The sequence below is a fragment of the Athene noctua genome, chromosome 20 (assembly GCF_965140245.1).
Source record: "Athene noctua chromosome 20, bAthNoc1.hap1.1, whole genome shotgun sequence".
NCBI lineage: Eukaryota > Metazoa > Chordata > Aves > Strigiformes > Strigidae > Athene > Athene noctua.
In genome coordinates this window covers 11,776,326-11,801,974 of record NC_134056.1, presented here as the reverse complement: position 1 = coordinate 11,801,974, position 25,649 = coordinate 11,776,326, and the positions used below count along the sequence as shown (strand labels likewise).

General features: G+C 56.0%; 1 protein-coding gene across 6 annotated transcripts in view; it reads right to left on the bottom strand.

Annotated features, from left to right (window-relative positions):
- The window catches only part of RGS3 (regulator of G protein signaling 3), an 86,174-nt gene that overhangs the window by 1,368 nt on the left and 59,157 nt on the right, over positions 1–25,649 (bottom strand). For 3 of the 6 annotated variants that reach the window (XM_074923633.1, XM_074923634.1, XM_074923635.1), the window contains 6 exons: positions 24,048–24,170; positions 8,812–9,459; positions 5,448–5,521; positions 1,688–1,789; positions 875–936; positions 12–178 (listed from right to left, as the gene is read on the bottom strand). In XM_074923633.1, coding sequence (XP_074779734.1) covers positions 12–178; positions 875–936; positions 1,688–1,789; positions 5,448–5,521; positions 8,812–9,459; positions 24,048–24,170 — 1,176 coding nt within the window. Of the gene's footprint in view, positions 1–11; positions 179–874; positions 937–1,687; positions 1,790–1,901; positions 2,399–4,074; positions 4,334–5,447; positions 5,522–8,811; positions 9,460–24,047; positions 24,171–25,649 lie in introns of those variants that run through there. The other 3 variants (XM_074923636.1, XM_074923638.1, XM_074923637.1) reach the window with 3 other exon arrangements.

Sequence of the window (25,649 nt, the reverse complement as noted above, 5' to 3'; positions counted from 1 at the left end):
CCAGCCCTCACCTCCTTGCAGGACTGAATGGCGATGTACTCAGCGAAGATCTTCTTGGCCTTGGAGACCATCTTGGACTGGGATTTGATCTTCTTGAACTCCTCACAGGCCAGCCAGAACTCCAGGTTCTCCTCGCTGAACTCGGTGCGCAGGAAGGCCCTGAAGGCAGCGAGCCCATCTGTGGGGACAGGGACACGTCTCTACTGCCAGCTCGCAGGCAGGGAACAGCCCCATGAGACTCTCAGCCCAGCAGCCTTGAAAGGTGCAATTTAAACTACCTCCCCACAGTGTCCCCTAAAAATCCCTCGAGAGCCCTTGTGCAAAGCAGGCAGCAATGACGCTGCCAGGCCAAGCATGGCAACACAAGCCATCTGTGTGCTGAGTCTGCAGTCCTCAGCCTGACTGCATGCATGGAGAGACAAGAGGGAGGCTGGGCTTGGAGCAGGGACAGCAAAGGGGAGAGGACCCCCTGGCCACCCCTACGGGGGCCGGGTGTAGGACAGGCTCACGATGTGGGATGCCTCAGCTGTGGTACACGAGAAGGGGGATGGTCTAAAGCAGCTCCTCCTTCATGGACCCACTGCACAGAATCCGAATCCCACTCCGAATCGAGCACAGACACACATCACTGCCTTTCCCCCCCCAAGCTGGAGCAGGGTTGCAGCCAAGCCATGGCTCTCCCCAGCCCCTATCACAAAATCCCCCCCTGGGCTGGGCAAGAGCATAAGGGGTGCAGGCAAGGGGCAGCCTCATTCCTCTTTGTCTACCCCCAAACACCAGCAGGGATGAAGAGGAAATCCCAGCTTTATCCATGCAGGTGTCTGAATAGTCTCCCGGCAGCAAACAAAGGTGGAAGAGATGGGCAAACACTTACATTTGTGCAACAGCAGCTTCTCCAGGGAGTCCCCCCACTTGAGAGCTTCCTCAGGAGTGGGCCTGCAGAAGAAGGACAGCACGTTGGCAAAGTGAAGCTGTGAAAGCTGTATTCATTGCCTGCTGCGACACAGCTCGAGCAAAACATTTTCAGCTTATAAAGCAATGCTGTATGCCCCAGTAGGGCTGGCCCTGGCTCCCACGCTGGCAGCAGCGCTGCCAGAGCATCGGCAGGCAGAGCCAGGCAGCACCACGGTGGCTCTAATGGAAGAAAACCTCTGCCTTGAAACTGGCAGGAAGAAAATCTGATTTAAGGAGGTCTGTGCGGGGTAGCCGCGCCACTTGGGGTGTCTGAGCAAGAATTGGAAAAGCCCCAGACAAAGCTCAGGAGGCTGCGAGACAGCAGGGATTTCAGCCACACCATTTAAGCAGTCGGATAAGTAGCTGGGCACAAGAGCAGGGAGGGCTCATCTCCGGCTGCTGGAGCATCTCCAGAGCAAAGTGGGTTTTCAAACCGTCCTCTGGCCAGTTAAAAGTTTCACGTACAGGGACTAGGAGAAAGCAGTCATCAGGGAAACTTCCAGCCCAAGCTGCCATTGTGCTGCCTCCCGAGCACAGACCTCCCACCCGTCTGAGGGGGAATTTTCAGCCAACAAATGTTTTTGATGCTCCTCCAGATACAAACACAGTTTGTCCACAGCTGCCCCAAACAGGGTGACCCCAGCCTCCCTGGTGGTGATCCTCAGCCCAGCCACAGCTCATCCCCGAGCCCCCACAGCCCCTGAGCCCCACGCCACCCGCTCACAGCACCTACTTGAGTGATTTGAGCACTTTGTCCAGCTTGCCGGAGGGGTTGGCCCCTGGGGACTCGTTTCGCCGCCGAAAAATCCCTAGCCGGTTCTTCATGTCCTTGGCTCTAGGGGGAAGAGCAAGTTTTAGCAGGCAGGCGAGGGTTTGGGGGGACACCCAGGAGACCCGCCAGCAGCCTCGTCCTGCGCGTCACCCACTGCCCCGTGCCCACCACCTACTCCTTCATGGTGTGCCGGCGCTGCAGGCTGCCGTTGTGGGGTCTCTGCACGCCCAGCAGCATCTCTGCGTGAAACTCCAGCGGCTGGGGCTTGGAAAGGTCGCGGAAAAAGGGCATGGCTGTTGGGACGGCCGGTGCAGCGGCTCCCAGCGCGGGCAGACGCTCGGGTGCTGTGACGCCAGCTCCGTGCCGCGCTCCCGCCCGGTGCGGCCAGCGCGGAAGTGGGAGGGCTCGGCCCGAGGAGCTTTAAATGCAGCGTGGGGGGAACGAGGCCCGTGTGAGTGAGGGCTGTGTCAGCCCCGCTGCTGTTGCAGACGGCTCCGCCGTTGCTGGGGAAACTCGAGGAAAGGTGGAAAAATCATCACCGAGGGTGGATAGTGGGGCCTTTCAAGAGACGGCAGGGAAAATAATCACGGCGGGGATTTACGAGGGCTATTTATAGAGCACAGGCATCCCGGGGAAGGCAGCGGGGCCGGCGGCGGGGCTGAGGGGCGTTAGGAGCAGAGCGGGAACAGCGGCGCTTCTCCCTTTCCCCCCTGCGGGGACAGAGCCGGGAGCCCACCCGTGACCCACTGGTGTTTGCCCTTCGCCGGTGCCAGTCGGGGGGGGGGGGGGGGGGGGGCATGGCCGCGGGGACACCTCCATAAAGGGGTGGTTGGGCCTGGCACCAAGGGGTGCTGGGGCACAGACACCCCAGGCTGCCACCTGCACGGGTCCCCACTCCCTGGACAGACAGACTGACGTACACACGGGCACGGGGCTCCAGTTCCCCCAGGAAACTGCCACCAGGACCACGCAGGACAAAGATTTTTGGCAAGTGTCATGGGAAAATGAGACCCCCCCAGCCCAGCCCCAGCCTGGCTCTGCGAGGGCTTCCCAGGGGCCGAGGCAGGGGAGCAGGAGGTGGAAGAGGTGACGGGCGAGGGCAGGCGCGGACGATGCTGTCCCCTCGTGGCACAGCACCTGCATGACACCATGGGACGAGGGGGGCTGCAGGGGATGCTCATCCTGCACCAAGGCTGACCGTGCCACCAGGGTGATATGGCCAGGCCACCCCGCAACCCCCCGCAGGTCCCACATCAGCCGGTCTATGCAAGGATGCTCAGAGGAGCCACCTCTGGCTCCTAGGGGCTAGGGACACGAGGGGCAGTGGGATTCAAGGCAAGGGTGTACCCACCTCAGGTGATGCTATCTAAACCCACAGCTCTCTCCAGTCCCAGGAGGGCAAAATACAGAAATCCACAGGGGAATAAAAGTAGCTGCAACAACCCCAGGGCTCAGTCCTGCAAGGTGCTGAGCACCCTGAGCCATGGAAGGATTTTAGAGGGCAGTTTCCCCCCCAGTCCCTGGTGCCATCCGTGCCCTTATGGGGGGCACAGACGGTGTCACTGCTTTTGCATCACCTGGGCTGCAGTCCCAGCAGGAGACGCATCCCACTGCTGCCAGCTGCCAGGAACCAGCTCAGTGCTAATGTGGGAAAAGCGGATCCAAACACGAAGCCTCACACTCCAAACACCATCTGCCTCCCATTACCGTGCTGCCAGCAACACTGGCAGCTGAGCACCAGCCACCACACAGGACAAGCCATCCCACACAGCTCTGAGCAACAATTTTAGCAGTGTTCCCAGTTTAGCAAGGCAGCCACCACAGCTCGGCACCCAGCGGGGCTTTCAAAGCACTGAAAAGCCCTTGTGTGCGTCTCCAGCACACGTGGGCCACCTCCACCTGCACAGCCCTCTCTGCATGCCAGCCAGCAGCAGCAGGTAGCCCTGCCCCACACCAGGCTCGGGACTCGCAGGTGATCGTGGCTCGTGGGCAGATTTGCCAACTGTAATAGGCCAGCAAGCACCACATGAGGAAGTTCCCAAACTTAAAACCCGCTGCTTCCTTCACACACGTTTGCAAATAAATAGCAAGAGGCACAAAACCAGGCTGCAGCAGCCATGGGCATGCACAGCCTCCAGCTGAGGCCAATCTGCAGTATAAAATGCCACAGCAAAAATAATGCTTCATAAAAAATTGCTGGTTTCTGTCTGGAGTTGCCCCTATAAAGTGGTCTGCCCCCAGTGTCCCAGCACGGCCATGAGGCACCATCCAGCACCATTGCCCTGTGCTGTTTCCAAACCATCCCCTGCAAAGCACATCCCCTTCTTCACAGGATGCTGAAGTCCTACCTTTCCAGGTATTTTTCAGAAAAGTCCACCATCGCGTGGTACATTGGGGAGCGCCAGCAGGCGAGCGTGGCCGGCAGAGCGTGCCGGTGCCGGGAGGGGAGGCGAGTGCCAAAGCCCAGCCACTTGCACCATAAATACTCCCCGCAGACAGCTGGCAACCGGGCTGCGCAGCCAATAGCCAGCCAGTGCGATGCCAAGAGGCTCCCCAGCGCATCCGCTGCTGTCTCAAGGTGAGGAGAAAACCTTCTCTGCAACCGCCCCTGACCCCACTAAGCTGGGGGTGGCTGAGCCTCCCCCTGCCAGCCCGATTCCCCCGGCTCAGCACTGCAGCAGGGACATGTGGATGAGGGGACGTCCCCGCTGCAGACTGTGAGGGATTCATTTTAATTTCAAGTGTTAGGGGGGGAGGGTGGAAATAATAAAAAGAGCTAAAAATAGCCAGCTGCGGCTAGGAAGCGCGCAGGACAACAGTGCCGCTCTCTGGCAAGCAGCACATGCGGCGAAGCCGTCGAGCCTGCGCACACAGCTGGTGCCCTCGGCCCCCTCGCACCCCCTGAGCTGCTCAAACCACGTGCAGCTTCTCCGCCTGCCCCGAGCCACACGGAGCAGGGAAGGACCCAGCCCCGAGCATCCCTGCAGCACTGACACCCGGCCGGATCCCATGTCACAAAACCAAAGGCGGTTCATTCCAAAACATCTTTGCTGGTCACTGGTGGTGCACCAGCCCCCACCAGCTGCAGCTGTGCTCATGGGAAGCAAGGGCCACAGATGCCTTGTCCTTGCCTAGACCCACTTTTTGGCACCCCCAAAGCCTTACCAGAAGAGGCAGAGGGGCTGAGAGTGTCCCTCAGCGGTCCCTGTGCCCGGTGCTCCAGTCACACTGCCCACGCGCTGTGATGTGCTGCAAGGGCTGGAGCCCATCCCACCGTGGGAAAACTCCCTATTCCTCCTCCCAGCATGGGGCCAGTGGGAAGGAGCCCCCAGCTCATGTTTCACCCCTTGCATGTCCTCTCCCTGCACACGCGGCCACCGGAGCAGAGCTCTGCCAGCACCAGGGAAGATCTTTTCCCCACACCACCAGCAAGGGCTGGCTCCTTCGCCCCATCTGCCAAAGCAAGACGAACAGGGGCTGCTCCCAGCCAGCTGTGCAATGCCCCCCGTGCGCTTGCCACCCTCCTCCCTGAAAATCACAACTCCCTGTCTGAATGTGCCCTTCATTCATGCAAGTCTTTGATGCTTTCTTCCCAGAAAAGCCTGGAGAAACAAGACAGGGAGACTCTAAGGTCTGCCTGGACTAGTGGGGCTGAGCTGAGGTGTTTGACCACGGCAAACAGCCCTGGCACACTCTGATGCCACCACAGTGTGACACTTACAGGTTCCTGCTCCTTTTCTTGCGAGAGGTCTCTTCCCCTTCATCACAGCTGCATTCGGGGTCAGCTCCACTCAGCTGGGGGGAACAGAAAAACAGCATCTGCATCACCATGCCAGTGCATGCCCACAGTGGCACTCTGTCACCAACAAGACCTGCCAGCATGGTCCCCGCACCCACACAGCACACACCCACAGCATCCACAGGGCCCCCTCCCCACAGCCACGGCTGGCAGCCCCAGTGCAATGGGACAAGATTCTCCCCGCTCCAGCACAGGAACCTGCCTCCTCCTGCCCATCCTATGCCACCTCCAGTCCATGGTGTCCCCAGAACATCTGAGGAGATGCCATGGCTGGTGGCCCAGGTACCCCTCCAGGTTCAAGAAGCTGACAGTGGTACCTCCTATGGGGAGGACACCCGCATCCCCTTTCCTGATGCTCCTATTCCTGCTGTCCGGAGTGGCCACAGGGACCCCTCCCCAGCCCACTGAGTACCTTGTGCCTGCAGAACCAGGCTGGGCACTCAAAATCAATCAGGAGTTGCCCAGCAGTCCCCAGGCAGGAAAAATCAGAGCAATTCAGCCATAATTGAATCATATCATGGTAGTCCCCAGAGAGCTCCACTCCCTGACCACCATCCTGGGGCAATCTGAGCAAACCAAAGGGACCTCGGATGCACTGTGAGCTTGGGGCAGCACCATGCAGCCTCTGAGCCATGAAGCCTGGGGCCAGGCATGGGGACCCCTGGGACTACCATAGGTCAGGGGCTTTAGTAATTCATCCATTACTGCATGAGACTGGAAGATGCTTGCAGCTGGCCCTGCATCCAGCTCGACTCCACACTCAGCTCAGCCCCGCGCTGCTGGGGGCTGCAGGGTGCTTTCCAGGATCGCCGCCCTGCGGCTGTGCCGTGGGAACCCGCTGCGCAGCCCCACAGCCCCGGACTCGAGGCTTTTGACACTTCCTTCCATTCTGCACCCGGGTTTCCGGAGTTTATCAGCCCCAAACAATGCAGCCCTTGCAAAGCACCTTCCCCAACCAGATAGGGCCCCGGCAGGCGGGCTGGCTGGGGCGACACGCAGCCGGAGCACGTTTCCTGCCATTGTCCAGAGAGGCTCCACCGCGCTCGGGGACAAAAGGCAGCAGCAGAGCTCGCCCGAGGAGTCCCAGCGCTCCCAGCCACAATACGCTCTTAAAACAACCACCTCCCAGCCCCAACTGCAGGAAGGAGGGGAAATGGTGGGCATTAAAAGGACCAACAAAATGATCCCCTCTGAAACATTCCCTGAGGGAAAAAAAAACCAACACCTTGATGGATGCTGTGGCCCTACCACAGAGGCCACCGTCTGCAGGTACGGCTGGTGCTTGGCAGCTTGGTGCTGTCACTGGAGAGGATCCGTGGGGGAATTGTACATCAGTGTCCTGCTCCAGAAACCTCAGAGGGTTTCCTTGAACTAATCAAAAGGCACAGCCCAACAAAAGTCCCTCCGAAGTGTAGTTAAGGGGATGGCAGTAGCCCAAAACCCCATGCACAAGGTGGCCCAGCTCCCCTGCCCGCTACAGCCCCCAGGCAGCCTCAGTCCCTGGGCAGGCAGCTGGAGAGGCAGGGCAACGGGAGCAGGCTGGGGTGGGGGGGCAGGAGGGCATATGGGCAGGGGATGATGGCACCAGACAGACAGAGCTGCTGTAGGACTGGAAGCAGGAGCACCAGGAGGTCCAACAGCCACACTGCCCTCACTGCCAGCACGGGCTGCCCTAGTCCCTACTCAAAAAAAACCCAGTCTCATCTGCACCAGAGCAGTTTAATCCAGGAGGAGCTCGGAAAAACATCCACCCAGATGAGCCCAGAAAGCACAGCTGGAGGCTCTCCAGGACAGGAGTGGGATACATTCCCCAGGTCTCCCCCTGGCAGCAGGCACGCAGCCCACTCAGTCTCAGCCAGTGCTGCAGCAGCCTCTGGGTGCAGAGCTGTGCGCTCCCAGGCTGCACGCACAGTGGCACTGTGAAACCTCTTTCCAGGAGACTCGTCACTGACAGCCCTAATGGGACACTCAGCAGGAACTGACACTGCCACCAGCTCCCTTGCATCTGCACAGGGCAGCACAGGTGTCCCTGCCACAAAGGTGTCCTTTCTCAATAGGATCTGGGAGGAGGTCTGAACCCCCCCATCCCACAGTTGCTGGCATCAGCCTCCAAGAGAGCTTGGGCTCCCCTTTTGCAGAGCAGCCCCATCTAACTGGCCTGTCAGACTTGTAAAGGCTCTCACTAGCTGGCCCGGGACTCTGAGACCAAAGAGTGCTCCCAGAAACAGCATCAGAGATGGCTTTTCAAGCAGCATGAGCCTGGCAGGAGGAGGGTTAACCCCATCACGAGTTTAACATGCTTGGTGGCATGCAGGGCTCTGCACCAGCCTCTCCTGTCAAGGAGCCAGCCACATGCAATGTGATCCTGCGCTCTGCAGGGTGGCCCTGAGGAGCATGGCATGGTCCTGAGCCATACAACACGACCCTGAGCAGTGCAACATGGTCCTGAGCCAAGCAATACAGCCCCAGGTAAAGCAGTACCCACAGCCCCTGCCAGAGCTTGGCTGGGCAGAGCAGGGTGCTGGGCCAGCACCGCAGGAAGGCAGGTAGCCACTCTCAGCACCCAGCCAGGCTTCATCTGGGGAGAATGTGGCAAGCAGCACTTCTCACGCACAATCTCTGCAATAGCACATTATTCCCTGCAAAAGTACAGCCAAGGCAAGCTCTGCTCCAAGGGGCACGGGGAGCACCCCAGACTGCCAGGCTTGTGAGCACAGGCCATCCCCGTGCAAAGCTCCTGTGGCACAGCCCTCCACTGCTCCTCCTTTCTGCACATCAGGGTCAGGAATCACTGCTGATGTCAACCTTTTTTTGAGATGGGCCCTCCACACCGGTCAAAGCCCTGCAAGAGGCTAGCCAGGGCAGAAAGCCACACTGTTCCTTGCATACTTGAGCACACTGGGGACTCTCACCGGAGGCTCTCTGGAGCCTGGTTTTCTCCTGTCCCTGCTGTTATGAGCAGCTCTTTGCAAGTGCAGACACCTGGGTGCACCTCTACCTCCACTGGTCTCAGCAGACACTGAGACAGCCACTCTCCAGGACATAAGACCCTGCAGGATCACACTGGGGAGAGATGCCACCCACAGCACCAGCACATTGGCTCTGGGTGACAATCCCCTGGGTGCTAAACCTCTCCCAGAGCTGACTGCCAGTGGCAGGGACCTTCCTAGACCCTCAGATGCCAGCTTTGCCATGGCCATGGAGAGAGGGGCCACATGGCAGGACATCTCCACCCCAGGAGCTCCCCACCACCATTGCCCCGCGGAGCCAGCGCCAGCTCACGTACCTTCCTGTGGCCCGAAAACAGCAGGGTGAGCTGGTGGATGGAGCCGCCATTTTTGGCAAGCTCTTTCTTGAGGGTCCTGGGGGAGGGCAGGGCCCAGTGTCCCTTGGTGCCCTGGCTGTCCGAGCAGTTGAGGGTGGTGTCAGAGGTGAAGCAGTGGCTCTTGGCCTCCTGCAGCAGGCTGCCCTCGCTGTGGGTCCGGCGCCGCAGGGAGCTCTGCACGCTCAGCGTGTAGACAGGCTGACAGCCTGAGGTCTCGATCATGCTGCTGCGCTTTGCCTCATTCCTCTCCAAGTATTGCTCGTCGCTGTCCTCCTCCTCCTCCTCTTCCTCATCTTCCTCTTCCTCCTCCTCCTCCTCCTCATCCTCGCCATCCGTGGTGCCGGCCGCCACACCTGCCGCACTCTGGCTGAAAGTGCTGTCGAGCCGCAGCTCGGGGATGACGAAGGCTGGCAGGGAGCTGAGCTGCTCCTCTCTCTTCTCAGGGGCCACCGGCTGCTTTTCTGCCAGGAGAGGACCCTGGGTGGCTCCCAGAGCCTCCCAGGGCTCAGCCAGAGCTGGTGCCTCTGTGGCTGGAGGAGCATCATCCACTGCCACCTTCTTGTCCTCCGAGTGCATCTGCCCCGGCTTCTCAGCGTCCGTCTCCAGCATCTGCCCAAAAGAGAAGATAAAGAAGTATGATGGCAGAAGCACTCCAAATCTCTCACTGGTCACCTTCCCGGGGAGTCTTTCTGTTCCAAACACCCCAACCACAAGGCTGGCACCAATTGGTACAGCCCTAACGGTGCTCTGGTGGGGTGGGACAGCATCGTCCCCCACGTCCCCAGGTGCTGACACGTTGCCCACCGCTCCCACAGCACCCAGTCCTGGTCCTGATCCCTGGAGCACCGGGTTCCTCCACCAGGAGCAAGCTGCTGACTACGGGGCAGGAGCTCGACGGGGCCACCCAGTTTTCACCCCCCCCAGTACCTGGCAGCAGCGGCAGGTTTGGAGGAAACCGGGGGGCCGATGGCGGGTGGCTCAGCCCGGCAGCGCAGTGCGTGCAGCCAGGCTGGGTTCCAGCCACAGAGGCAGAGCCGGTAACATCATCCTTACCCCGACGGCTCCACTGCCCTCCAGGGAGCTGGGGGCAGCTCAGCCCTGCAGAGATCTTCCCCGAGTGTGACAGAGAAAACCAGCAGCTCTCATCCAGCAGCTCCAGCCCCTCCTGCACCACATTATTAAATGCAGAAGGGAAGTGCTGGGCTCTGCTCATCTGCAGATTGCCCAAGCTCGGCCCAGCCGCAGCCACGACTGGCTCAGGCTCCTTGACCGGGTGCCCTGCACAGATGTGGCCCTGCAAAACCACAACCACTCCTACCAGCCCCTTTCAGTTTTCTAAGCCTTCAGGGCTGTTTTGTGCCACCTTTTCTGTGCAGCTGGGAAAGGCCTGAGCAAGCTCTGCCCTTCCAAAGGGAAAAGCCAGGAGCAGCCCAAGGGAAAAAACCTCCCAAGTTTTTTTCATGAGCAGAGGGAGCCTGTGATGAGCGCCCCCCTGTCAGACCTGGGTACTCTTTTCTGTGTGATTTTCCCTTTGCACAGGGCCTGTCTAAGGCAAAGGGGCAAAACCAGCTCAGCAGGGGAGAAAGACCAAAGCAGAGAAAAATCCTCCCTCAGGAAGCAGCTCCCACCTATGCAGACCGTGTAGGCCTGGGGCAGGGGTTATGACACAGGATCAGTCCCAGGTAACAAGTCACGCAGAAAAAATGTCTCTGTATCCCCATTTAAGATCCAAGCATTTTCATGAGCCCAGTGCCAACCAGAAAGCTGAATTTAACAAAGCTACCAACCCTGTCTAAGTTAGGTTGGCTTCGGCAGCAGCCCCAGGAATCAGCCTCACATCCCATTGGGAAGAGGCACTCATGGGTGTGGACAGAGGGTCTATCCCCGCAGTGCTCCCAGCTCATGGCAGCAGACCCCTGCAAGCCATCCCCTGGGGCAGCCAGCCTGCTGCGAAACACCTCACCCTGCAGAGCCAGCACACGCGGATCATGACCCGCCACTGCATATCATTGGGGAGCTGTATGCAGGTGTTGGGCTGCAAAAGCTGCTGTCATCCCCAGGAAATACCCTGGAGATGTTTAAGCCCCAGAATCTGCCGGCACGTGTCTGAGCTAACGGGTCCAAAAAGTGGGCCAGGTCTCCAAAAGGATGCTTGAGTTGAGTGCCACGGCCAGCTCCCTCCTGGGCAGCATGCATTGGAGCTCACCCATGTCTGCCCGTGCCTTCTTTTTTTTATCATGCCAAAAGGGCCTCCTTTACACCCGTGAGCATGGAGAGGACCCGTTCTGTCCCCTTCCAGCCTGACTCGCCTCAGACAGCAATTTAGCATCACCTGAACTGCCCCAGTGAGTCCGAAGACTAAAGTGACCATCGTGTTCTCAGTCGAATCTGCAGCGTCTGCCCTGTCCCCAAAACTGCGGGATTTGGTGGGAGGCACAAAGCAAATGCTCAGTTTACTCTGTCCTTGGGGCTGTTTCCCTCCCACCCTGGTAATTTTTTGTAAAAAGGGAATGTTTCCAGATTTGCCATGCAAGGATGCTATTTGCACCAGCATGTGTTTTAATGATGCTGTTTATGTCTTATTTGTATTGCAATCACTGTCATCATTATTTCATGAAATAATTAGAGGAAAAACCCACCAGCCCTCAGTTCACTCCCCGCAAAGCCCTCCCCCTCCCCAGCAGCTCCCTATCTGTCCAGTCCTTCTGCTTAATATTACTGGTTGCCCATAGGCTAGAAGGAAATGAACAGGCTCCTTTAAAATGAGAGACATTTGAGGATTAAATTAAATCCCTGCACTAATTCAATCAGAGACTCTGCTGCTCTTCAGTGGCACAGAGGATATGAGCAGGAGCCTCACCACCAAGCGAGGTTTCCATCTCTGGTTAAAAGCATCACCAGGGCTGTGAAATCCTGTCCTCACAGAAAGGGCCATGGCTATGCTCTGCTAAACATCACCTGATGGTGGGGGAGGAAAGACAGGGAAGGAAAGCAGCAGTGAGGCCATCGCAGCCAGCCAACAAGACTGATCTTGGCTGGAGGCACCAGGGACTTCATCAGGGAGCCCAGGGCCACCTGCTGCGCAAAGCTGATTTGGGCCAGCAAGGACGGGGATGTGACTAGATTTCCTTCTCACCATCATTGTGGCCAAGGGGCTGATGGAGGAGGCAGCAAATGGAGGCAGTGCTGATGCTGTCTGAGCAGGGAGCTGCTGTCCTTCCACCTCAAGGGCTCATCCAAAACATCCCATGGTCCCGCTGCAGCACGGGTCCCTCTCCCTTGGCCAGCAGCAGTAGCTCAGGAGCCAGCAGCCAGTATCTGGATCTCTGCATCCTCAGCATCTTGGTCTCACTGCTCTCAACACCTGGGGCTCCTTGCTCTCAACATCTGGGTATCCCAATCCTCAGTATGAGGGTTTCCCTGTTCTCAGCATCTGCATCTTCCCATCCTCAACATCTGGGTTTCCCTGTCTTGAGCCAGAAAGGCCTCAGAGCTTTGCTACACCCTCCCTGGAGGACCTCACACTTCACTGTTTTCAGTTTCTATCTCAGACTGAGTGGCCAAGGCACCATGTCCCAAGAATAGGAAGAGAAAGTACAAGAAAGCAATGCCTCCGAGCCTCAAGATGACTATCAAGGGTAATTTTAGGGAAGGAGGATGATAGGTCTGAGATCAGAGCAACAGCAATAGAGCCCCTAATATTGATTTCGCCATTGAACAAGCCTCAGCATACGCCAAAAAGGCCAAACATTGCCCTGCCTGCTCCAGCATCTTCAATCTCTGCACCTGTAACCCACTGCCTGGACTCCCTCTGCCTTTGGGCATTACTCACTGACTCACAAGTTTTCTTGAAACCAAGACAGTGGCATAGTACTGCAAACCCTCTGCTCTTCAGTTGCTGCTAGCAACTTGAGCTGCTGTAGTTTGCCAGCTGAGCAAATTTCAGCTAACAGACGTAGATTTGTCAGTGCAGCCCCAACTTCTCCAGTATTTCTTTAAATAATGTGCCCTTTCTGGTGGCCCACAACCAGGACTTCCAGCTGGGAAAACACCAGCCACAGAGATAGCACAGCTGTGAGCTGACGCCTGCACTGGCCTTCCCCTGGTGCTGCCAGCTCTCATGCTGCCAGAAGCACTGTGATATGTGGCATTCCCTTAAATCCCCAGTTCTGGGAGGTCAGGGATTTTTCTGAAGCTTCTTATTTCAAAACCTCTGCTCCTTACAGTCATGGAGCCACTGTGGCTCAAGTAAGGCCTGGACACAAGAAAATTGAATTCAGCCTTTCCTGGCTCCTAATGTGGATGCTCGGGTTTTGTGATGCACGTCTTTCTCTTGCAGTGATGCTGGGGAAGAGGAGGCTAAACACCCCTGGGAGAACTGCCCTCACCCAGATCCTCAGCCAAGATCAGAGATTGGGTAAAGCAGGAAAATCCCTGCACGTAACAGACTGTTGGACATCAAGATGAACAGGATATGCCGCTCAACTGTGCTCTCAGCCCAGAAGGAGTTAATGGACCTCCCGAGATACTGCTGGAAGAGCTGCTCTCATGCGCTGTCCCCTGACCATGGCAGCCCCATCCTCCATGTGTCCCACGGAGGAACCTCTCTGGGTCCTACTGCTCTTAAATCAACCTTTGCTCAAAGGTGCCTCACCTGTCCCCAAAAGGATTTAACTCCAGGGGAATGAGACCAAGTCCCTCCCCAGGGGGATTTCAGGGAGGATGCAGCCAGGTTCACTACTGGCAGTGCATTCCCTATGAGGAGGTAACATCACTCCATAGGGCAGATAAGATGAGAGGAAAACACCACCTACATCACCCAGGGAAATATCAACATTTCCAAAGTAGGGTTTTTTTTAAAGTGGAATAAAAAAATTACAATTTTAGTTCTTAGCATGGGACAAACTGTGTCCAGATCCATCAGATCAGAAACTTCTAATTGGCCCTGTGAAATGCTACCAAAACTGTTGATGATGAGCACCCTGAGACTTAAAAAGTGACCACTAAGAACCAAGTACACAGCATGGGGCTGAGAGGAAGAAAATTAAACCAGAAACGCAAAGCAGAACTACCAAAACTTGAGAACATTTTCATGGGAGTCATTTTGAAAGTGCTCACAAGGAGCATACCCCCAGCAGCTCTGCTCCTTGCCCTCCTTGAGCCACAGCAGCTTTGCGAGGCTGGCTGGAGCTCGGGGCTTATTGCACAGCAGGGTTTTCTACCCATTCCCTGCTTCATTATTGAATCAATGAATAATTGATACAGAGCAATTAGTGTAACAGCAAAAGCAAGTTCAGATGTATAAACCCGAACAGCAGGATCCAACAGTGCACTTGGGCAGGGCGGCCTCTGATGAGACACCTGTGGGGGTGTGAATGTTCACACCACACAAAAACCCTGGGCTTGAAATGTCTCAGAGCCCTGGAAGCTGAAGTCCTCCTCTGTGGGAAGAAACAATCCCCTGTCAGCAGCCTGCGCTAATCCCATTACCCCAGTACTGTCATCCCCAACCGGGGCATGGCCCAGCCCCACTGTGGCAGTGGCCACACTCTGCGCCTCTCCCCAGAGCCGCCCTGCTCCCGGCAGCACGGCGGCAAGCAGGAGCCAGCACTTAATGGGGGCAACAGCCTTGCCCATAGAAGAGGGCACACAGGAAGGAGCCCGGTCTGCAGGCGTAGCTTGCGCCCCGCGTTTCGGTGTGACCACCTGCTGAAGGTGTCAGGATACAACCTGAGGTAAAGCCTCCCCACGCCACGCCACGTACTTCAGCCGAGCAGCTGGAGTTAACAGCCTCACCACCGCCACAGCGCCGAGCTGCCGGCCCCGAACCGCAGCTGCCCCAGCAGTCCCAGCACCTGACCCCTGCCTGTCCGCTGGCCAGTGCCCTCCATCCCACCGAGGCTGCGAGCGTGCCCACCGCTCTGATTTCAGTGGTAAGGGCTGAAATTGCTGGTTGGTCCCCAGTGCCAGTAAATGGGGGTATCCAAAGGGCTGTATAAGTCCTGGAGCAGAAAGCTCACATTGCCAGCACACTGCAAGGCTGCTCCCACAGTGAGAGCCAGCCGATGCAGATGGCACAGTCAGACACAGCCCATATTTGCAAGAGAACCCCTCAAAAAGCCCCCGTTGCTACAAAGACCCCTTTGATCCCCCCAGATGCTGCTCGTTACCAACCATTCACGCCCAGCCTGGTGGCAAATGAAGCCAGTCAGGAGCAACAGGTTCCCCAGGAGACGGCAGGGACCAGCCCAGCACAGGGGTGCAGGGGACCAGCATGGGGAACGGAGTAGATGTCTTTGATCTAAAAGGACATCAGCACTCCCGACGGCACTGTGCTGCTTCCTCAACCTGCGGCCGGACCCTGCCCAGCAAAGGGTACAGCCCCTAGGTTGCAATCTTTAAAAGCAAAACCTACCAAATCCGGGCTCTCAGTTGCATCCCAGCAGCACGGGCCGAGCGAGCGGCATCTCCCTCCGGCAGCCCCGGCCCCACCATGTGCCCGCAGCCGCGGCTCGGCAGATGCTAGCGCAGTGCTTGGCTCTGCCTCTGCGGTTATTAATGTTCGTGTCAAGTGGCAGCTGAAGCCGCCCCAGCCTCTCCCAGACACCGCTCCCTCGTGCCCCTTGTGCTATTTACAGCTCTGCTAGCAATCCCTGGAGGTACTATTACCTGCTGATAAAAGTGGATGGACGCTCTGCCTTGAGGAAGAGCTATGTATCACCCTGAATTTGTTTTTGCAGCTCCCCTTCTCCTGCCCAGTCCTGCCCCCAAGCGACACCAAGCCACAGACCAATTTCGGTGCTTCCTGCTAAATGAAACCCTGCCGCAAGTTCCCAGTTGGGTTTTTTCCCAAACTACTTTCTATGGAGAAGGGAGAGCTCTGAAGTGGGAGATGCTCTGCACCGTGGTGACTTTGCCCTCTGCACTGCATTCCTCTACAAGCGGCTCTACCCAAAGGGGCAGGGAGAGGAGGGTGTGCAGTCTCCATCTGCCCCTTCTCTTCCCCTCCAAGGGCCAGTGCCCTCTTGTGACATCCCCATACACACTGGGTCGGGAACCAGACTGCCTTGGCTGGACATTTCTCCTCCTGGTATTACATTTTATTGACTGAGACAGACAAGTTGCCCTGATGGCTATAGAGGGAGAGCACAGGGGCCGGGGGGGGGGGGGGGGGGGGGGGGGGGGGGGGGGGGGGGGTATGCACAGCCACTGTCACATCTATTTGCTGGTGGTTATCTGCACCATTTGCTGATGGGTCCTCACTGCCATGGTGACAAGCTGTGCTCAGCTGTCCCCCAGCATGGACTTCAGGCACACATATGTCCCCCTACTCTCACGCAGCTTCAGGCTGAGGGATGCTCCTGAGATGGAGCAGGGGAAATGTGCTGCGTCCTCTTCCTTGCAGCTTTGCTGTGGTACAGGAAATGTAAAAGCTCCCTCACCCGCTCTCACTGCCCATGGAGCTGAGAGAACCCTGACACCATCCAGACCTGCACACACCCACCACACTCTGTCCATCGTTTTGGTGATTCAGCTCCAGTTTTGCCAAGCTGGGCACTAGCTACTGCCTGCAGCCTCATCAGCCCAGGTAACCTGCCTCTGCAGGGTGAGCATGGCAGGACCTAGTGCTGGAGGCTAGTGAAATGACCTCTGGGTCATAACTATCCCTGGCAATAAAAAAGCAGAGGGATGGGGAAGAAGCAGGTCCTGCCATTGGCATTCAGCCCACAACCCTCAGCATCTTTTCCCTGCCAGGGGAGACATGGTGCTGATCAGCAGTAGAACCTCTCTGCAGTGTTCTGTGCAGGGGCAGAGTGTCGTCCCCTGTGCTGAATGAGGGAGGTGACAGCAGGAGCCTGAGTTGATGCATTTGGCCACTGCAGAGTGAAGGACTCATCCCAACATCACTTACAACAGAACCACGAGGTCGGCACTGGAAGCCATTGCTGCCAGCACAGATCACAGTGAGGAAACAACCACCGAAAGAAGAGGACCTGGCAGAGCAGCTCTGCCTGTGACTGGCACCAACAGCGCCATGAGCCACAGACAGAACAGAGGAATCCCATATAGTCCAAAACCAACACTGGTGGCTCCAAGGCCAAACGCAACCCTTCTGCAATTGTGCTGTCAAGCCTTGTCCTGCCACTCCACCAGGAAGGTGTTTGTTACAGGGCAGGACACCAAGCCTCATGGAGGGCCAGGGGACCCCACGAGGGCAGGATGAAGCCATACCTCCCAGTCCCACACCACTCTGGGTATCACCATCCAGAGCCCCCTGGCATTTCAAACATATCCTTTGGTTTTGCAAAGATATCAGAGTTTGAGTGACTTTTGCAAGGAGTTACCTGAGCTTGGCTTCGGAGTCTGCCTAACCACATGCTCACAGTCCCCTACCACAGTAGAAGGGAAGAGCATCAGCAACTACGCAAAACAAGACCGGAGAGGAGCGCTCCATCTGAGGGACAGTGCCAGCCCTGCCTGGCACAGGTGGCATCCCCCCTTCGCAGGCAGCACTGCATCAAAGCACTTCCAGTGCCTTCATTAAATCACAGCAGCACTGGCTTAAATCACTTAGTCTGTGCCTTTGACCACCCTGTACAAACGATCTCCACACCACCCAACCCCCCCGGGCTGCCGGCGCCGCTCCTGCCAACACTCTCGCTCTTACCAGCCCTTCTGGGGATTCGTGAGAAACAGACCTTCGAGGGTCTTCATGGGCAAAAATGTCTCTGGCCGTGATGAAAGTGCCGGCGGCTGCTCACACCCTGCTACACCACTGCACCTTCCTGCTCAGGGGGGATGTGGGAAGGATCACTGGTGACACTGGACATGGCCGGGAGAACATTGCACAGTTCCAGAGAAACGGGAGCCGGTGTTTGCTGGAGGGGAGAGGTCTGCTTTCCTAACAGCTTTAGAGCCCAGCTAAGCAAATGAACAAATAAAGCTGGAGCTGCGGGCTCTCAGCTGGCCCATCTGTTCCATCACCCCTCCTGCTGGCTCCTGGCACACACGTGCCTCGGGAATCCACAAGCCAGCGGCACTGGGGCCGAGCAAGTGGCTGTCCTGGGCTAGCAGCTCCCAGCACCTCTGTGCCACCTGGGCCAGCACCAAGAGCTGGCAGGGCTGGAAACTAAGCTTGATGGAGCCAGGGCTTGGTGCTGGGGGAGATGTTAAAAAGCCCAGTACCCCAACCCAACATTCCATCCAGCCCCACACAAAGGGCCAGGCGAATCCCAGCCTCATGGGTCTTTGTGCTGTGTCTCTGCACTTATTACTGGCAGACAACTGATGTGCAAGAAGGGAATGACGACATGAAAGATCAGCCCCAGGACCCCTCAACACTCACCCAGGCTCACCTGCACTGCAGGGAATTAACAGTCAGGCTACTGCATAAAGACAGTCTTTAAATTCATAAAAGGACATCTGAGACGTGCTTTGAAGCCTCTCTGGGAGCTGTAAAATCACACACACACAGCCTTCAATGCTGTGGTTGCATCTGGGGCTTGTTCCCATGAAAGAGCACTACAAAGCAGCATGAATATGGGTTGATCCGCAGTAGCTCAAACTGCATTTACTTCTTTTATGTTTGTATCCTACTTCACACCTACTGCTACCTCTTCAACTCCTGTCCCAGCTGAATTAAAGTCAATACATTGTCCTTCTCTTGGCTCATCGGGTGCCGAGGGTGAGATCTACATGCCACCATGCATCGAGGTCACCAACGTGGATTCAAGGGTCCTGTTCACTCTGATGGCAGGGGGATCTCTGGCATGGACAGTTTCCTCCAGATATTTAAGTGGACAGAGCTGAACTGGAGTCTGACTCACAGGGGGACAGTGTCTCTGGTCCCTCACCCTCCTGAATTCACAGTGTTACTGAAGCAGCCTTTGGCTGTCCTCGGTTATAAGATTTTTCAGCCCAGGGCGAGAACTGGGCTGTGCTCTCTGGCATGGAACAACACACTTATTTGCTTTAGTTTTGTAACCTGGTTCATAAGTACTGCCAGCTGATGCTTTAACCCTTCTTGGGGCACCCTGACAGCATAAGCGAGGTGCTGTGAGGGTGTATGTCCTGGGTCAGGCTGGCCCTCCAGGTGCTGTTGTGATGTGCTTAGCCCTGCCCAGCCTCTCACATTGTCACTGTAGAACATAAGCAGGCTCTGAGGAAGCTTCGTGTTTCCTGCAGCCTTGGCCGTGCCCTGCCTGGTCTGCCTCAGCAGCAGGTGAGCAGGACTATCTGGAGCAGAGCTGGCACAGACAGGGCAGCAGGTTCCTAGCCCAAAATGGAAGGGCTTTGGGCCAAAACCAAAGTGAGAAGGTGCAAATTCCTTCCCTCCTTCCCCATCAAACAGCCAATCGCGCTCTGAATACGCTCCTGCTGAGCACAGCACCCTGTGAATGCTGGATCAGAGAGAGGTTCACCCCACTTGTCCGCAGCCCAAGTGCTTGTCACAGACACCCCAATGCCAGTGGTCCCCTGTCTGTGCCAGCTCAAGGGTGTACAATGGGAAATGACCCAGTGTAAAGAGAAAGGGTGTTGTGAAGGCAGCGAGGTGTTGGGGAACAGGGATTGCAGAGGGACATGGGTGCATAGCGAGGTGGGTGCCTGGGACACACCAGGGTGCTCAGGGTGAGGAAGAGGAGGCAGGACACGGGAGAGGAGAGGGGTCACCCACACTCCCCCTTCCCCACGCTGCAGGAGCTGGGGCCAGCACCTGGGGGAGCGCAGCCACTCCTCCGCCTGCGCTCACCACGGCTGCCCTCGCAGAGCCCCCCCGCACCACCGCGCGGGCCCTGGTTTCAATCATCCCTCGATTACACGCTGTTTGCTCTTGTTGACAGCACATTTACTTGCACTTGTCAAGCACACTGTAAATAGTGAGAGAAACAGCTCTGCCCTTCCTGACCAGAGGAACAGCCAGGAAGGGGCCAGCCAGTCCCTCCTGGCCGCACACCCGCCAGCAGCTCATTCCCAGCACCGGAGCCAGCACTGCCAGGAAGGGCCGGGGCGCAGGATCAGTCCACGCCTGCTCGCACCGTCAGCAGCCATGGGAGAGAGATGGGCAGCCAGGCTTTGAAAAGTACTGAGGATCCACCACCTCCCATGGGAAACAAGGGAAGCGCCCGTCCTGGACTCCCACGGCCCAAAGTCCACAGCACAAAGCGTCCGTAATTATTTAGTTTAGGGATAATCTATATCTTTGAGATAGAGCCAGCCATCATCTCCGAGGTAATCTCAGGTCACGGAGTCAGAAGGAAGAGTAATCAGCCGTTCTGAGTGTGGAAGACACAAAGAAACAAGCAGTGAGAATCAGATGGTTGTAGCAGGTTTGTTATAAGCAGGGTGTTGTGGCACTGATCTTTTCCCTGGCAGCCAAACCAGCTGGAGCAGCTCCAATCCCCGGCATCTCATCCTTGCCCCTGTTCTGCAGTTTGCCATCTCTTCAATCGTGCTAATGCAATTCATCACGGGGCCAGGCTGGAAACAGAACCAGTGCAGTGGTGCAAGTTTAAAAAAAAGCACCATGCTCTGCACAGATAGTCATTATTTGGCCCAAGGAGGCAGCCTCGTTAACTCGATTAATTTATAAAGTTGCTTTCACTATAATCACATTGCCACCGCTGTGGTTCCTCACCAGCCCCAGCCCACCTCCAGGCTCCATGCCTCCCTATTTGGGGACATTTGTCACCAAGTTGGGTCACCCTGGTGATGCGTTTTACAGATCCTTGCTCAGCACAGCCAAGGAGCAGGGAGTAGCCTTCCAGGGCAGACCCAGACCCGTGGATGAGAGTGGGGAAGGCTCTGCAAAGGGAGAAAATGTCCACAGAAGAGCTGTGACCTGCTGCAGCTGGCAGAATGAGTTCATCACTCCGTGAAGTTCAGCCAAGTCTTACAGGGGCAGCAGAGAAGCCACTAGAGCCCCACTTGCACCACGTCTCCTGAACACCAGGGCTAGAGAGCAGGACCACACCAAGAGCCACGGTTATTCCCAGGGTTCCTCCTGCACTGACTCTGCCAGGAAAAGCCCAATGGGAGCATGGCTGGACCGTCACAGCTGTGCCCCTCATGGTTTTCTCTTACTACGTCTCCAGAAGTGTCTTCTACATTCACCGTATGCTTGTGTCTCCCAGAAACTGTCAGCTTTGCTCTAAAACCAGCTGCTCTGAAAGTAGCAGCCGTGCCAACACGGGTCCTATGCAGGGTGCATCCTCCAGGTTTGTCACCATCCTCCCGAGAGATGTTGCTGGAGGCAGTGACAGCTCTGCAGAGCCATGTCCTGGAGCCAGAAGGACCTTCCTGCCCTTAGCACTGCCCTAACTGGGCATGGCTCAGGGGGCCTTGAAAAGCAACAGGTACCATCCTAAAGCCCAAAATTTGTCTGATTTCTCACAGTTCCAAGAAGTCAGCACCATGCAACTTTCCTCCCTCAGTTTGGCCAGTCCAGACCCTCCTCTCCAGCTGTGCCCATCCTGCTGGGGCTCCTCTGCCCCACTGCAGCTATCTGCTCTGCGAAGGACAGAGGGACACCATGAACAGCAGCCTTAACATGCTGAAGGCAGAGACGTTCCCACCTCTCACACTGGCGCAGCAGTTCCTGAGGCTGCTGAGGAGCTGCTCTCTGCTCAGACAGAGTCCCTTTCTCTGGCTCCAGCGCACAGCTGGCACATGGCACATCTCTGCCTGGCACTGAGGCTGCGCCAGCCCTTCGCTCCCATCGCACAGCAAAGCCCACGTACCCTCAGCTGGGCTCTAGCTGCGGGGAGATGAGCTGCTTCTCGCCGTTGGAGCAGCTTTGAAGGCTTTGCAAATCAGATTCCTGTTTGGAGCAGAAATCAGCCATGCTGAGGCTGGTATTTCCAGCTTAATTTGTCTGTTCACAGAGCACAGACACTGCTCTGTTTCCTTAAATAGACCTAGTATCAAATGACTTGTAAGCAACAAGCAAAGCTAATGGACCACTTCTCCCTTGCAAAAAGTGACTGATTTTCCCAGCTCTTGCCTTCCACTGCACCAGCATCCCCAAAGATTATCTGCCCTGACAAACCAGCGGCAGTGCAGCCTGGTCACAGCAGCCCCAGCTGCAGCTCACCCATGTCAGGCTTCTGTCTGCAGCCTGACCTTGTGAGCAGTCACCCACCCTGCTCCAAGCTTGCACACCCACCAAGCATCCTCGCCTGTCCACTCAGGAGCTGCAGCCTCACACAGGGCTGTTCTTTCCTCCCCACACTGTTCCTTCCTGCATTTCAGGATCAGGTCTGCTTTAAAATTGCATCCTGGGCACTTTATACCTTGGTGGGATGGGAAAAGATGCTACAAACTCAATTAAGTGCCTGGTGGTTGCTCTCATGTTCCTTTTCTCCCTCCTGGCCCCATGTCCCACCACTGTGATTTCCATCAGCTTTGGCAAGCTGAGACAAAACCTCCTTGTCACAACCTCAGAGGGCTCACACCAGCTCTCCACTGCACTCAAGGAGCACCCTCTTGACTACTGAGGCACAAAAAAGCCTTAGAAAGGTTTGTGTTGTCTTCTAGAGTACTTTGGCATCTGTTCATTAGCCAGGATCCCTCCATAATGTGGGGAGCAGACACTCTCCAGGGCTTTGCTGTGAGCCACAGGGCTTGTCAGTCTAGCAGAGTGCCAAATCCCACACCCTGCCATGAACACAGATCTGGGGTGGGGAGAGCAAACAGCAATATCACCCAAAAACCCAAATGGTCCCAGAGCATGTGTCGTGACGGAGAGTCGCCAAGATCCCCCCAGTTTAGGATCTATTTGAGATGCTCAGATCTGAACATGTCCCTGCACAGCTTCATCCCGGAGGATCCCCCAGCCCATGGCGGGATCACATCCAGCCAAGAGCAGAGCCATGCCAACCCCCCAGTGCTGAGCCACCTGGAACCCCCCGCCCGGGCAGTGTGTCATGGCAGCAAGACGCATCACAGGAAAATAAGAGACGTGGCAGAGTCTTGTCACCTCGTTGAATTAGCTGCCCTGGGCTATTTGCATTTCTAGAGGTTTGGTTGGTAAGGAGGTTCTCAGGCTTTGTATGTTGTTACTATTTTAGTATGTCTGGAACATGCAAGAAAAGGAATCTGGAGGCTCTGTCTCCTGCGGAGATGTTTGTGCTGACCCAGTTTGGGACGCTGCAGAGCCAAAGCCTCCAGACCTGTGCAGCAACAGTCGCCTGCTCCTGCTTTTGCCCGCAGGTACAGTGAGAGTGAGCCACCTGCCTTCAACCCAGACCATGCACCAAGGCTGCACCCACCCATCGACATGGGGCAGGAACTGTTTCACCACCATGCATCAGCCAAGGGGACGTATCTGGCTGCTTTTACCCCCGAGATCCCCATCTGCCTCACTTAATGCTCTTTAAACACTCAGCACAGGGTGTTTCTCTTCTCCCAGAGCAGAGGGTCACCCACCAACAGTCTGAACCCAATCCCTGGGGGACGAGATGACTCCATCAGAGATTGCCACTGTCCCAGACAACTCTGTGGTGGCAGCCCCAGTCCCAAAGCCAGGGAGATGGGAGGTGTTAACTACATCCACACAGGGCAGGTGTGCCCGACAGTGCTTCAAACCTGCTCCACACACACATTTCTTACGCGTGTGCAGCTCTTGGGCCAGGCTGAAGCTCTTCAGTGTGGGAAAAGTGCTGGTGCTGTCTTGCTAGGTATGAAAAACAGCAATCATCAAATGACCTTTCTGTGCTTTGAGGCTGTCTGTGGGGTCCAGATCAAAAGCTCGAGCACATCTGAGTGCACAGAAGGGGCAAGTCTCTGCACTGCTACTCCCATGACCTCAGCCTTTTAATCAAGACCCAGAGATCACGGCCTGAAGCTCTTCCTCTGCCTTCAGTCCTGCCCTAGAGCTGAGCTCTGGGGGAAGGCCGTACGCAGGGTTGCACAGCCTCAGCTGTCCAAATACAGATGCTGGGAGGCGTCAGAAGCAGCCTGCTCACTGAAGTCTGCCTCCACTCAGGTCAGCGGATGCAAACACAGTATCTGCTTCCCTGAGCAGGGCAGGAAGCTGCAGACGCAGCAGTGCATGAGTACAAACTCGCTTCTCACCCGGCAAAAAAACAGCCCTAGAGCAGCCTGGCTGGCCGGAGCATCACTGGAGCAAAGCCCCAGCCACAGGCAGAGCCCCGCAATGCTCTGAGTGGGGTTTTCAAGCTCCCGCATGGGTCTCTTACCTTGTTCTCTGTAGGAGCTGATGCCGGATGTTGCTGCTTGGTGATGTTCTCAGCCAGACACCAGCAGATCCTCTTCTTCTGCTCCTGGGAGTAAGCCTCCAAACTTAATAAGCACTCCGACTTCTGACGTAAAGGAAACACAGGCAGAGAGAAGGTCATTAGCTATGTGTCGCAGGGCCTGGCTTTGTTTGCAAACTACTTGCTTCCAACACACTGTATCAGATGAATGTAAGTATAATGGGAGAGCTCACACTAGTGTCCTGTGCTCTAGGCACGAGAATGCAAAATAGATGGGAAATCAGCTTCACGGTGGCATCTCCTCCAGAGAGAGGGTAGAAAGCTGCTGTGGTGCAGAGCAGCAGACCTCTGCTTTAATAAGCAGGAGCAGAGTGGTAAGGCACGGGCAGAGCACCAGCAATTCTGCACCCTCTGCCACCACAGTGGAATCGTGTCTATTAAGCTAATTTAGAGCATGGAAATTGCTCCATGCTGTACACAAACAGTAACGAGGCGCCTTAGCATGAACTGATGAAAACAAGCGCCTTTGGGCTGGGTGGGGCTGGGAGGAAAGCAGACCTCAGGAGATGCTCCAGACCAGCCTCGCCTGTTCTGCTCCCTCCTTAGAGCACACATCAGGGGTTGTTTTGAGGATGATACTCCAGCTCTGGTCACGCACTGTCTGTGAGCAACGTGCAGTTGAGGAAGGAATTAATAGAAATTATGGGAATTCATCCCAGCTGAGCCCACCTCCCTCATGCTCTAGCCCCTTCCCTGCACACACCCTTTTTGATATGGACCTGATCCTCTTGGACAGTTTTCTCTGGGCCAAATCCCACTCATTTAAGAAACTTTCTGACCAAGTTCTCTCAGCAAGTGTCTCCCAGCCCTTATATCACCCATTTCTTGTGCTAAAAATTATGCATTAGTAACATTTGCTGCCCACTGGAATTTTGCAAGTTTTGCTTTAAAAAGGGTCCAGAAATTTCCATGGCTGGATCATCTCCTTCTGTGGCCAGATATGAAAAAAAAAAAAAGAAAAAAGAAAAAAAAAGCACAGAATTTTAGTACAGAACTGCAAAGAAAGAGAAAAGAGTCTTCCACTAAAGGGGCATGAAAAAGGTCTTTCATTTCCCCCTAGGATTTCCTTCCAGAAGGGCAGGTCTCCAGTAGCCTGTTTTTCCCAGAAAGGTCAGAGAGAACTAAGGAACTTACAGCTTTGTGACTCCAAAGACACAACACAAGCAAAAGGGGAAATGCCTTTTAGTCACACCATTTAAAACACTGTTTTTATTGGATGCTAATTCGTTCACATTTAATCCAAAAGCCCTACTAAAGCAGTAAATAAAGCAACCTCCCATGTTACCTCAAGAAAAAGAGATCTCCTTTTCCCTCCAAGTCAGTCCTTTTTCCCTGCAAGGAGACTTCCAGGAAAAAGATTTGATCTTTCTCAGTCTGGACATCACCACATCTATTCCTACAGCCGAAACACTCTTAAACACAGAAGATGCATGCTCAGGCTTACTGAGCACTATCTAAATGGAATAGAGAGGTTTGTGATTCAGGGACACAAGGTGGTGGGGCTGCCCCTTGCCCCCCAGCTCC